The sequence below is a fragment of the Symsagittifera roscoffensis genome, chromosome 1 (assembly GCF_963678635.1).
Source record: "Symsagittifera roscoffensis chromosome 1, txSymRosc1.1, whole genome shotgun sequence".
In the NCBI taxonomy this organism is placed as follows: Eukaryota; Metazoa; Xenacoelomorpha; order Acoela; family Convolutidae; genus Symsagittifera; species Symsagittifera roscoffensis.
In genome coordinates, this window is record NC_087062.1 from 43594769 (window position 1) to 43609041 (window position 14273).

Below are 14273 nucleotides of genomic sequence, written 5' to 3' on the forward strand. Positions count from 1 at the left end.
GGCTCGAGGGTGAACTCGGATGAAATCTGGGTTCACCAAAAAGAAATTTTAGCAAATGAGATATTGTTATTAATATGTTATATCGATTATATAAATCAAAATGCTGCATGACAATTTCCTGATTAATCAGGACAAAAGAAATTTTAAATTACTAGCTTAAAAAGCGAACATTCAATGGTGCAGGTGTGTGCAGATGTTGATTGCTGTTTAGCGATAGTGTGAAAATTTTACATGGTTGTGAATTTTGGGGTGTAGATAAACTTAAGTCTGCTGCAAACTTCTTTAAATGACCACTGGCACTGTACCTTGAGCAACACTCGGGTTTCTGGGGATTCACTGACAGACAACAGCACGCGAAGAGGACATCGATCTTGAGTCCGGGGAGTATGTGCCAGTCGGTCATATCTGGAAGTTTGACCTTGAGGAATACGAAATACGTGGTTTTGGGATGAAGTTTATTTTTTCAAAAATTCGAATTGAGCCTGTCATGCTCAGTTTTCTCGCGACAACTGAAAACATCAAAAATTAAATCAGAACGACCGAGTCGCAATAGCGGGAAAGTGACAGAAAAAACAGCGGGAAATTGCTATTCGCAATTTCCGAGATTTTAATAAAAACACGAGAGTAGAGCTGTCCTATCTTGATATAGGAGACAGAGTGATTACGAAAGAAGATCAAAATTCAGCTGAACCAGAGTGAACCTTCAGTGGAAAGGTAGACAACTGAAGTCTCCCAATGGTTCAGACCCAAAAACTATATTCTCAAGTTAAAACTCATTTCCTTCGATTGGAACTCATTGATAGAAAATTTCTCGAGTGATATTCAATTATATTTGTGCTAGAGTTACTAATCAACTTAATTACTCTGATTCTCAAGTGTGCTGCTATGTAAGTACCTGATTTAATTTTTCCGAGTGTAGTTTGTGATAAGTATGTTTAGATAAGGCGAGTTTTAGGTTGATCCATCTGAAATGGATCAAAGTTCCGCTGTCTAACCAAAAGTAAATTAACGGATTGTTCCGACCCTGTTTTTAACGGCGTTCGTGTATTTTGGTAATTTGAGACCTAAGTATGGGGACTTTTTTATTTTCTAGAGTGGGGGTATTTTGGTAGTGGCCTTTAAGCTATAACGGGTTCTAGTCTCATGTCGCAAGTGAACCGATTTGGCTCCGACCGTTTTGAGGTAGAAAAACAGAAGAGATAGTGTCCCTGACTCTTGAGCCATTGGTTATAGGGCCTATTTTTCTTAAGCCTCATATGTGACCGAAGTAGGCGACTGTTAACTGGAATATTTTTGACGAAGTGTAGAAACTAACGAGGAAAAATGGAATAAAACTGTACCCAGAATCCTGGTCATCGAAATCGAAATTGTAAATAGTACATTGGAAAAAATAATAAACTAGACATTAAAACTTCTTAGACAAAAACTAAACCAATTGCGAGAAAAATGACATAATAATGTTTTTTCTACAGTATCGAAGAAACTCATGTTTGAAATTTGAAGAAAAACTTCAAAGGTCGAGCCCAGTATTTGTCATTTTTACGCGCAAAATGAAAACTTGCCTGCCATCGCTTAAGTCAATTTTAATTGCAACCTGAAGTCTCATGTGGTTTATGAAATAAAATACAGTGGATGTCGTTCCAATGCTGGGCAAAGGTGCGGACATCTAACCACACAGATAACAGTGCATCAAAAGACTGAATCGTTGATTCGTCAGTAGATCATCATGTGCCAGAATGCTGTGGACAATCTAAGACATTTGAATGGCGATTCATTGACAAAAGCAATGACATTGTGGAAATTTTAACTTTGGAAGACCTCCAAATAAAAAAACGCCAGCCGCTTGAAGACGCGCGACGAGTACAAGAGCCGAGAACTCACACAAAAATATTTGTCTGATAATGGGCAAATCAGCTTGGATCGAACTCATCCCTTTTCTAAGCTTTTCTGGTTTCCCCAGAGCATTTGCTGTTTTTGCTCAAGGATTTTCTTCCAATCTTAATAATGTTTTCAAAATCATATTCGATTGAAATTTCGCCAGTTAAAACTTTCTCAGCATAAAAAAATGATGATTTACTCACCAAAGAATGCTTCCTGGTTTTCCATGCTGAGGATATTGTTTTTGTTTTCACGAGTAAATTACCTAAACAAGAACATTATTTTTATCATCATCATTATCCTCAGCTTGGTCTTTATGAAACACCTAGTCCCCAAATCGTTAAATTGCTGACCGTTCACTTTTTTCTGGTAATTGGTTTACACTAACCAGCGAATCAGCTACCAGTAGTCCGCTTTTTTCTTTGAATTCCTGTATGCCTTCGATTATACCTTCTGGGCTACTGAGAAAGATACCATTTCATCCCTGAGGACAATTTCTACTAGTTTTTCCTGTCTGGTTGGGATTCCTGCATTCATCTGTTGCAAAGGTTCGGACACCAGTCGTTGTATGTGCTGATATAGGTTGCGCTGTCCAATGATTGATACTGTATAGCAATGTTTCGCCAATAGTTAGAATACATTCTTGATGTATTCTTAGCCTAATTCTTAGCCTAATTGTTGTGATAAACTTATTAATTAGATAGAAGGTATCATGAGTGGCAGAGGACGAAACAGAACTGGTTCCACCTCTACGAGACTTCGAGCGAAATGTGGATCATGCGAAATTGCAGTACAGGCAGCTGGTTTGCAGTGCGAGGACTGTGACTGCTGGTTTCACCCAGAATGCGTAAACGTCTCTGATGGGCAATATCAGCTTCTACAGACCTTGACGACTACCTGCTGGTACTGTTCTCCTTGCTTCAAACAACGTCAAGACCGGTCGGTTATTGTTTCTCTATCTGCCACTGTAAATAAACTAGCCGAAAAACTCGAAAACCTTGATACCACCCTCAAATCAGTCGATGCTGCGCCGAAACAGGCCACTGGACAAGAGGTGGACTCATCTGAAAAAACATATCACAGTGATGACTCCTATAAACATCGTGTGAAAATAGTGGGTATCCAAGAGAGCGAGAAGAAATTCACAGATGCTAGACAGTTTGACGACAAGACATCTATCGAGAATATTCTGGGAAAACTAGAAATCAAAAACGCGAACGTAGCAGACTGTTTCCGCGCTGGCAAATACGATAAAACTCGTAACAGGCCACTTATAGTCTCGTTCAGCTCGATCTGGGACGCGCGACTCATCAGGTCGAAAGCAATTGAAAGAAAACTCTACCAAAGTGACTCCATTCTTATTTTGAATGAGCTGTCTCCTGCAGATCGTGCTGTAGAAAAACAGCTCCTAGCCAAACGACATGAGGTTATTCAGACGGGTGTTGACAAATCTAGAATAAAAATCCGAAACTTGAAACTATATGTTGATGGTATCGAAACGAAATGTGACAAGAACTGACTAAACAACTTGACACTCTACTTGCAAAATGCCCGTAGCCTGTTGACACTCAGTAGACGCCTTTCTTTCATAAAAGAAGTAAATCTGTTTAACCCGGACATTGTCTGTGTCACAGAAACTTGGCTAGACAAAGATCCAACAAGTATGATTTTCATGGAAACGGATTACAATATTGCCTCTTACTCCATCAGAGAAACTGGCGAACACGGTGGTACTCTTATCTTATGCAAGTCTACCTGTGACTATATTACTCTTCCGACAAATGTCGATTTTATTTCAGTCATTCTGATACCCAGTTCGAGTAAAGCGGTCATGTGCGTTTACAACCCTCCAACTAACAGTCATTATCGAGTTAATTGTGATGTTCTTATGAATCAAATTGAATCCATCGTAAATTCACGACTAAAAGGTTTTAAAATAATCACTTGTGGTGATTTTAACATGCCTGATGCCAACTGGGATACATTGACAGCAACAACCACAGATTCTTCCTCAGTAATTGACCATATTCTTGATATTGGACTAGAACAAATTGTTCACTTCCCTACTCACATTAGTGGAAATATTCTGGACCTTGTCTTTACAAACCTCTCTTATTCAGAAGTTTCGAGTCATCCTGTTAACTTTTCTGATCATACAGGTGTTGTGGTAAACTTTATTACGACAAGTGAAACAACCTGTAATAAAACCAACTCAGTTACCAACAAACGTCTACAAACCAATGTTTATGCTGATGTCTCACATGCGTTATCCACTTCTTTGTTTTCGGTAGAGCTTGATGTAACAAACCCGGGCTATCGGAATCACTGGCTTGATTACTTTTACAACATCATTGATGTGAACAGCTCTTTTATCAGAAGAAAGCGCGCCAGCTTACCGTATTTTTATTCCTCGCATTCAGTTCATCTTCTCAACAAATTACGTACTGCAGAAAGACGACTGTCAAAGCAGTGGTCCAAGTTTACCTATGGTACAGTAAAGCGTCTTAAGCAACAGTCGGCAGCTTCAATTGAAACTGACACTATTATATTCACTGAAAGCTTCACGTCCACAAACTCTAGTACAAACGACTGCTACAGACTGTTGAAAACTATAAATCAATCAATCAACCTACCAAAAATGATGAAGTTCGGAGAAAATGTGTTTAACGACAGCTACAGTATTGCTTGTGCGTTCAACCGTCATTTTGGTGACGTTTTTAATAAAGTCACTGGAACTTTCAGTGATTTTTCGGAATCAACACTCAACCGTGTCTCTATTCACTTCGATGACGTGAAGACCGCTCTGGAAAATTCATCACTCGGCACAGGTTTTGATAATGTACCCGGTGCTTTCTTACGGAACTCTGCCAGTGAAATAACTTTTCATGTACAGAAGCTTTTTGATAGTATTATCATTAGTGGCGAATACCCCTCACAGTGGAAAAACTCTTATATTACTCCAATATTCAAATCAGGTGACAAATGTGACATAAAATGCTATAGACCTATCAGTATTCTTTCTAAACTATCTTTGGTTTTCGAGCGGGTTCTTTATAACAAACTCTATCCTTTCGTGGCTGAACGTCTATCGCGATATCAATTCGGTTTCATAAGAAAAAGATCCTGCCAGGTACAACTTTTACTCTATTTGCATGATTTTGTCAAAGCACTTGATACCAATGATCAAGTTTTCGCCGTATATCTGGATTTCTCTAAAGCGTTTGACAAAGTACCGCATCACATCCTTTTACAGAAACTACGTAATTTTGGCATCGGTGGGGAACTTTTACTTCTTTTGGCATCTTACCTCACAGATCGAAAGCAATGCGTAAAAATAGACGGCCGTTATTCCTTTTTTATCGATGTTCTAAGCGGGGTACCACAAGGATCGATTATTGGTCCCCTCTTGTTCATAATTTTTATCAACGATTTACCAGATAGTTGTTTTACGTCTTGTATGTATCTGTTCGCGGACGACAGCAAAAGCAGATCCTCTAGCATAGAAGATCTACAGCGGGACCTCGATCGATGCGTTGAGTGGGCAAATTCAAACGGTATGACCTTCAATACTGATAAAACCGTTTTAATTCACTTTGCTAACAAACATATTTTACCAAGCCCGTATCATCTAACACTGGGCGAGAATATCATTTCTGACAGCTGTGATGTGAAAGACTTGGGTGTGAAAATATCGAAAAACTTAAACTGGAGATCCCATATTAGTTGGAAAATCAAGACATGCTATAGCATATTCTTCTCTATCAAACGAACGATTCCATTTGCTACTCCAATATCAACTAAAACTCGACTGGTTAAAGCTTATATTCTGTCCTCCTTGTGTTACTGCTCTCCGATATGGTATCCTAGTCAAACAGAGTTGAGAAGCATGGATGTTCTGGTGTCTCGTGTCACAAAATGGGTCACAACTGGCACTTACAGAGAAAGACTAACAAAGTGTAAACTGATGCCCATTGATGTGTACCTGGAGTACCTGGACCTTATTTTCTTCAATGCTCTCTTAGCTGGAAAACAGGATGTTTTGATATGGAACTATGTTACTCTTAGATATGACATGAGGTACAACTTACGTAGTTCAGAAAAACCGGTTTTCCTGGTTTCGAGCAGTCGACGAGCGTGCTATGGCCAGTGGTTTTTCAACAGGGTTGTAAAGAGCTCGAACAAACTCCATTCCAACAGCGATATCAGCCTATTTGACACACCAAGTATTTTCAAGGCTAAGTTAAAAGACTATTTTTTAGAAAAAAAAACACTGACTGATTTTTAACTTTTTATTTTTAACTTCACCCAGATTGTTTTTAAACAATTAAAGTCTTATACTACTACTACTACTACTACTACTGATCTATCACAAAATCCAAAGCAAGAAGGCAGGGTAAGCAGTCGTGGCGTGTTTTCTTCTTTGTCAATTCTAGTTACGGCTTCCAGGTGAAGTGCCCGCTCTAAAGCATTCGCAATGTTCATGTCTTTGTCCCCAAATGTCTTGCGGAGTTCAAGTTTACCTAGGCTGTGGTGGATCCCTTGGAGAAAAACTCGAAGCACTAAGTGATCCCGTATGTCCTGGGACTCGTCTGGGTTCGCCATCAGCGCCAATTGCTGTAATTCCCTCAGAAAATCTGTTAACTTTTCACCTGCCTGCTGCACTTGACGTGCTAGCTGCCCGCCGAAGACCAACGGTTTTTCATTGTAATGTCTTTAAAAAGCTTTAACGGTCTCATCGTAACTCTCTTGCAAATGCTGTATTAATGCTGGAGTCCTTTTTGCGATGTTCATCAATCTTTGTGGCTAAATGCCGCATTGATTGACAGGTGGATATACTTTCATTACATGTAAGCTTATACACCACTTTGGGTTAACGTTCACATGCAAAGAAAGTTTTGAGGGAGGACAATTTTTTAAAGACATTGTTATTTAATTTAGTAGTTTTTCGACATATTGGCCTCGGTTCCATTTTCTACTTTTGAGTTTCATCACAATAAGTGCGAAGCTCTGATTCGCCGCAGTGTGCTTTGAATCAAAAAGCATTTTATAAATCGAGGAAAAGCGTAAACACTAGAAATCCTGCTCGTAAGGTTTCTTGAACTCTAGGACAGTTTTTTCGTTAATTTAAGAATCGTGTAAAGCTTCAATTTGTTTTCAGATCTGATGTAGATATTAACTGGTTTTGGGCTCTTTGTTTTGCAAATTTATTTAGGAGCATGGCTAACTTCCACTGTAGCGAGTCCTACCGGTGGTCTGGAAATGATGTAATAGGAAAGGGTTCAACGGCAACCGTATTCAAAGGGCGTAATAAGGTCAGCTTTTCTTGCAAATGAAAATGAAAAATTTTTTTTTTTGCAACATGAATACAAAATGTGGCTATGAAAACAAAAACGTTTTATTTTTAATTATTATTTTTCAATATTCGGAATTTTTTTTGTTAACAAGTTTGTCTTAATTCAAAGCACGTATTTTAGCTCGTGATCCTGTTGTTCTCTCTGCTAATGTTTCCAGTGGTTTTGTTGTACCCAAGAATTATTAGCACTTTCATAAAAATCGAAACGTTGTCCCAGTATCGAGAAAAATTGGGTGAACGTTTTTTCAGTGTTAAAATATTTTCGAGGGGAGTAAAGCGATCGAGTATATTTCTTATTCTTTTTTTTGAAGACAAATGTTGTGGTTTATACCTAATGTATTAAACTTTATATGCGTTTGTGTAGGTCTTTCATGACACCACGCAAAAGAAAAATCACTTATTTGAAGAATTTTTTGTAAGAGAAAGTTTTTTTAAATTTTCAAGATTGACGCTCATGTAACTGAAATCCAGCGACTTGGAAAGTTCGCAATTGATCGACAAAACCTAGAACACTATTAGTTAAAGTTGCATGAGGCTAGATTTATCATTGTAAAAAGTCACAGAATTCAAAGAAAAACCAGAGAAGGAAAAGTACCGATAAAAGGAGATAAACCAAATACGCTACTAAACGTACAAGTTTATATGTTGATTGAGTTTTTTTTTTTGAGTTTTCTCTTCTAACATTTCGTTCAGCGTAGATGAGTTTGATTAAAAGAAACCGACTTCAACTACTTTCGATAACTCGAAGAAGACTATTCCGAAAATTTTGAGCTCTCTAAATGAAAACATATGAAAACTTAATGACGACAAATACGAGTAAATGTAAATTACTAAATTTAAGATGAAATCTATCCGCCAAACTGAACGACACCGAACTGCATCCCACGAATGTTCAAAAGGATTTGGGCCTCCTAATAACCCCAAATCTTACATGGAACGAAAACTGTGAAATACGTGCCCAAAAGGCAACAAGGGCCTTTTTCCAATTAAAACGAAACCTATCCGCTACGTGCTCATGGGTTAACAAACTCCACTCGTATACTGGCTACATCGTCCCGATTATAACTTACTGTTCACAAGCTTGGTCACCAAGTAGAGTCAACTTAGTAAGTTTCGAACGAGTACAAGTAATGGCCACACAGTAGATTCTTAATTGCAATCTTGACTACTGCCATTATGCCCCTACGTTGAAATGCACGATCTTATGTATTTATCCTTAGTAACTTCCAAAAATGACATATCAATTGCTGTTGAATCTTCTAAGGAAGAAAAAACTCGCCAACACAGCAGAGGAGAACATGCAGTCAACAAAAACAGACTGAACAAATCAGACGAAAACTTTTTTCACAGAACGAAACTCTTACATAACATCGTCATCAAACACTACGAAGAATATGGGAACCAACTTGACAAAAAATCAATAAGCAAACTTTATTGGGATTACTTTGTCAGAAAATTCAATTATCTAAACAGATGCACTTGGAGAATTATCTGCAAATGCATTCACTGTAACAACTGGAAAAAAACTCGAAACTCAAACTTAACTTGATGAAAACATGTAAATGACGGGACTCATAAACCCTTGGGAAGCGTGACTTCCCAGAAGCCTCAACTACTACTACTAATACTACTACTACTACTACTACAATAAAGCAAAAGGCACAAATGGAATATCACCAAGAGTTTATCAAAAGACGTCCAGAAATATGTCTCAATGTTGAAGAATATTAAGCGGCTACGCAAAATCCTGAGAGTTCAAAATGCCAGCAATGTCTCCAGTACTTGAAAAATCAGATAAAAGGATGGTAGGAAACTACATACCAGTTTCGCTCCTGAATATCGATAATAAAATCTTAGAGAAATGCATAACATAACACAGTGTAATAATTTCAGCAGATTTCTAACAAAAAATCAGCATGGTTTTGCCAACGGTCGATCTGTTAAAACTAATAAGCTTACTCTTGAACCGAGCTTTTGAACAAAGAGATAGAGCGGACTTCATAAGTCATCGTGTTTTGTACTGATTTTTCAGAAGCCTGGCATAAAGTTCCACATTCTGAGTTGATACGGAAACTCGTAGTTATTGAACTGGGTGGCAGTCTCCTTGAGATACTAATTGATCATCTTAAAAACCGAAATCAGTTTGTCAAAATAGATTATGGTTTCCTGCCGAAGCCTAAAAATTTTCAATAGCAGACCACTCAGCTTGGCCTAGCTAAGGTTTTGCTTTCAGTGTGATTGAAACCACCCTTTTTGGACTTTATATCAGAATGAGGGTAATAGCTTTTACATATATCACTGTGTACACTAAGACAGTGAAGTTGGACATCTTTTATTTGAGAGAAAAAATCTTGCAAATGTCAATATAACTTTAATGGGTTTTGGCAGTGCCTGCAGCGAGTATTCCATGCTGATATTTTAATACAAGAAATCTAAAACGTTTTATCATAAAAATAGCAACTTTTTTACTCGTTGAGTTTGTGCAATGAGTCCCGATCTAACTAAACCAGAGTCCCAAGGCTCACCCAACTGCTGCGTCTTAATGTGAATCATTTTTACAAGCTGTTATAAAAGTTTCATAATTCTATACAAAATCACATTAAATTAAAGGAGATAAAGCCCGATTAATCAATAATTTGAAACAATCTTTGTTGGTTTAAATCAGTTTTCTGGCGATTGTTTATTTCCATTTCTGAATTCATTTTGTTGTGCTGCTTTTTGCGAGCAACATTGCTGCCTACCTTGAATGAACCAAATTCTTTTAACACTGGCTGGTACCTTCCTTAGTTTGATGCAAGTCCGAATGTAGCAGCCAGCCACTTGTAGTTTAAATTGTCGCCGATCGGCCTTGGTTGTCTCTCGCAAGGTAGACTTGCACAACCCGAGCTAGTGGCTATTGTAAGGGGGGTTGGTTTACTTCCATCAAGAGCGCAGCATCACGCACTCGAAAATTTCGTTGCTTTGAATTTCACTTCTTCCAAGACTGCAGAGATGACAAGTACCCCTTACTCCATGGCTTTCCGAAAGTTCCGAAGAGTTTCTTTATGTTTGCCTACCACAGTCTAGCTGGATGTGTTTCAAACGGCTGAGGCGTACTTGTTATCAGTGGGGTCACTGATGTTGGCAGATACTGCATCTTTTCCTCTCACTATTAGCTGGTGTAAGGGTCAGAATCATCGGTGGAAATCGGAAGCAGTGGTCGTTAGTACAGAGTTTGTAGTAATTCAAAACATTGTTATCCATGACTCTTCTCAGATTCGATTTTGCAAGTTTCACTCCTGATTCTCGGGGAGCTTAATTTGTTCGTTTCGAATTAGCATCAGAGTGGCGATGCGTCTGTTCGTCAGTGGAATTGGATGATTGTAACTGCCCTCTAAATACTCATGCTTTCGATGTGCAAAATAGTCGACATAGCTAAGTACAGGAATGCACTTCTGTACACTGCTGAACTTAACAAGATCAATTAGCACGCGTTTGAGCAATTGGGAAATGTTAACAACTGCCGTTTTTTATCTTTCAGCACCGACTTTTGTTAGCTTTGGCTGGTCTGGAATCCGGATTTCAGAGAGCCAGTTCGGTCCATGCCAAGTGTGTGGAGTTTTCAGCGTCCTTGCAGCAAGTCCCCGAGTTACAGCATCCGCAGCAAGTCCCCGAGTTACAGCATCTTGCAGCAAGTCCCCGAGTTACTTCGGATTCCATCGTATCAGTTTGAGGATTGTCAAAGCTTTCAAAGAGATGACTCTTGAGTTAACCACAAGAAGATTGTTTGTTTTTGTCTTCATGTCCCTGATGTAGATGCAGCTGGCGTATGTTGTTTCTGACGCTTCAAAAAATACATGAAGCTCAAAAGATTCCTCCACAACATGTCTTTAGTGAACTTTAGTCCTCCACCTCGGAAAAGTCTCCCTCATATCATCGGGCAATTTGTTGTCCCACTTGATTCCCCGCGACCATGAGGATTGCATAGTGAAATCCAAAGTAAGCGTCATCGGATTCAGCCAGAGATGTCTGATAGCAGAGATAGTTTTGTCAAGTTCTTCTTAAGATCTTGGGCTACCTTGAAGACGAAGACATCATTTGTCGGAAGCTACTTGATTCCTAGTTGACATCTAACGTCACTGATCAGCTTCTTAGCAGAAGGTATGTCATCTTCGCCCGTCAACCAGTCGTCGACGTAGAAGTCTCGACTGATTGTTGTTCGACACAAGAGCTTTCCTGCTTGTGTGAATGATGGTACAGAGCAGAGTGACCACTTGGTCACTATTTTAGTGAGAAGTCACTATTGGTCACTATTTTTCAATGGTCACTAAAAGTCACTATTTACTACGGTTTTTGGTGACAGACCCTAAAATTTTTCCGAAGGCGCATTTGGCGCCAATATATACTAATATTGAGGGGGGAGCGCGCGCCGAAAAAACCCAATTTTTTTCAAAATTTTTCAAAAAGTGCCTAAAAAGTTTATTGAGAATGATGGCTGCGGCGCAGAAATTTTGGTCAAAACAGACTTTTCAGTGCTTTGGCAGAGGTTGAAAAAATCATTTGGTCAACCTAAAAAAAAAGTATTCGAAAATTGTCATAGCCACTATTCATCTTTCAAAAAAGTGGTCACCCTGGACTCCTGATTAACGAAGTTTGTTAGCAAAGCTTAATCAGCCTTGTGCTTGCTAAGTAATTGAACTGATCCCCTCAGTCTAGCCAAAAGTTTACTCATCTAGTGTGAGAGATCCTTCTCGTACTTGTATAACAGTGGTGAGCTCGTCAGTCAGCTCAACAGCACACAGAAGATCAGTGTTACCTCTTTTGTCGAAAGCTGGATCTGCTGGTGAATATCGAGACGGAAAGTTATGTTCGTGTACATCCATATGGCCGCCTGTTAGATCAGATGTGTTTGGGGCATGGAGAAATCTGCTCGTAATATGTATTCTCCAGGTAAGAACAAAGTTGTCGGCGCAAGACCTCTCGTCTCCAATGGGGGGCAGTTCCAACTGGTTTAACTGTTTGACTTGAGGCTGGTTCCATCTTCAGTTTTTAATTTCGGCTAGTTCAACAGAGCACTGAGGTGCATGATAACAATGAACTTTTTGTTGAGGAACATCCGCTCCATTAGAGTCCTGCTTGAAAGCTCGTAGTTCACATCAGTTATAGCTACATTCTTGACCAGGTCGTGTGCCTCTCCTCGAAGTTAAGATTTGAGGTAGTTCAATTTTTCAGCAGCACGTAGATTTGGGTTTCCTTGTACTGCCGAATCAAACTGGTCGATGAAGCTCACCCACTCTGTATACTTCCCACTGAAGAGGGCTTCTTGATCTTAGTGAAAACAATATTTGGAGCTCGCTTGCTTCTCTTATCGTTCCTCCAGAATACGCTCGCTGACCGTCCAAGTCTTTCGTTTGCCGACAAAGTTCTACCTCTGCTCGAAACTCACCAGCCGTCGGGTACAGCATCCTATATCAATCAATTCTTTTCGCTGATCGATATGAGTGTCTGTTTTGTGACCGCAAGAGAGAGTGGCATGCCCGCAAGGTCGGTCAGTAGATAGGTCGGTTGGGTTACGTTTATCCGGTCCCTAAGCTTAGAAATGCACATATTGTGACCACTTCTTGAGTGAAGAAGCTTCAGGTAGCTTCGTTCTGACTGATCGGGTCGTCCGTGTTGCATGCTCGCAACAGCTTAGTGATCGCTCTGCTCGCTCGAATTGCGTTGACCTGGTTGCTCGTTTGCAACTGATCGTAAATCGTCTTGCTCGTTCACGTATCAGTCATGGTTCGTAACAGTCATGGTGCGTTGGCATGGACCAATGGTTTCTCGCCGAAGCCTTAAAGTTTTCCGGACCACAGCTTTGCCTAGCTGAGATTTTGTTTTTTGTGTGATTCATTCCTTTATATGGTTTTACATCAGAGTGAGGGGAACAGTTTTTACCTGCTTCACTGTGGATACCAAGTTGTGTATTTTTTTTAGAAAGTTTTTGCAAATGTCAATTAACTTCAATGGGTATTGGTTCGTGACTGCAGCGAGTATCCAATGCTAATATTAAAATACAAGAACTCTAAAACCTTGTATCGCAATAATCGCATTTTTTTCTCATTGAGTTTGTGCAATGAGTCCCGATCCGGTCTCAATCTATGTAAAGAAGAGTCACATGGCTCACACAACTGCTGCGTGTTAATGTGGCTCAATTTTACAAGCTGTTATGACAGTTTGATAGTTATATACAAAATTGCATTACAAATAAAGGAGATAAATCCCACGCAGAATAAATGAATATTTTGAAACAATCTTTGTTGGTTTGAATCAGTTTGGCGGTTATTAATTTCCTGTTTTGATTTCATTATATTGCTTGCTGCGGGCAACAGAAAGTGGGCTCCAAGTTTTTGTTGAGTTCCCCAAAGGTCGCTTCTGGGACTGCTTCTGTTTTGCGTCTCCATAAAGGATCTACTCGATGTCCTCATGTTTTCACAACCCTCCGTAATTGCCGATTATTTCAAAAATTTTAGCTGTTCGAAAAAATTTCAGGCAAGTGCAGGATGATCTTCGTGCTATAGAAAGATTGATCTCGATAAATACAAGGAATCAACTATTGATTAATGTGCTCACTTAAAATTCAAAAGACAAAATGCGAACTTCAAATTATTGGGTGAAAATTTAGAAGAGAGTCTAAAGTAGTGGAAGATCTGGGGGTTACATGTAGGTAAAAGTTTTACTTGGAGCATTCACGTCGAAAGGACGAAAAAGGTGAAAACATCTGGTCTCTTTGAGCGGAATGTCTCGCTAAAGGTCGGGACAGTCTAAAAGCTGGCTTTGTATAAGTATTCGATACTTTCTATATAGTTGCATGGTTTTACTGGTGTAGCAGGAACAATCTTTGTTGGTTTAAATCAGTTTTCTGGCAATTATTCATTTCCATTTCTGAATTCATTTCATTGTGCTGCTTTTCGCGAGCAACATTGCCGCCTACCTTGAATGAACCAAATCCTTTTAACACTGACTGGTACCTTCCTTAGTTTGATGCAAGTCCGAATGTAGCAGCCACTTGTAGTTTAAA

General features: G+C 39.2%; 1 protein-coding gene across 2 annotated transcripts in view; it reads left to right on the plus strand.

Annotated features, from left to right (window-relative positions):
- LOC134844800 (inhibitor of nuclear factor kappa-B kinase subunit epsilon-like) overlaps positions 1 to 14273 on the plus strand; it is a 572416-nt gene that overhangs the window by 539356 nt on the left and 18787 nt on the right. For both annotated transcript variants that reach the window (XM_063861624.1, XM_063861618.1), the window contains exon 2: positions 7035 to 7190. In XM_063861624.1, coding sequence (XP_063717694.1) covers positions 7095 to 7190 — 96 coding nt within the window. In that variant the 5' untranslated portion in view covers positions 7035 to 7094. The remainder of the gene's footprint in view (positions 1 to 7034; positions 7191 to 14273) is intronic.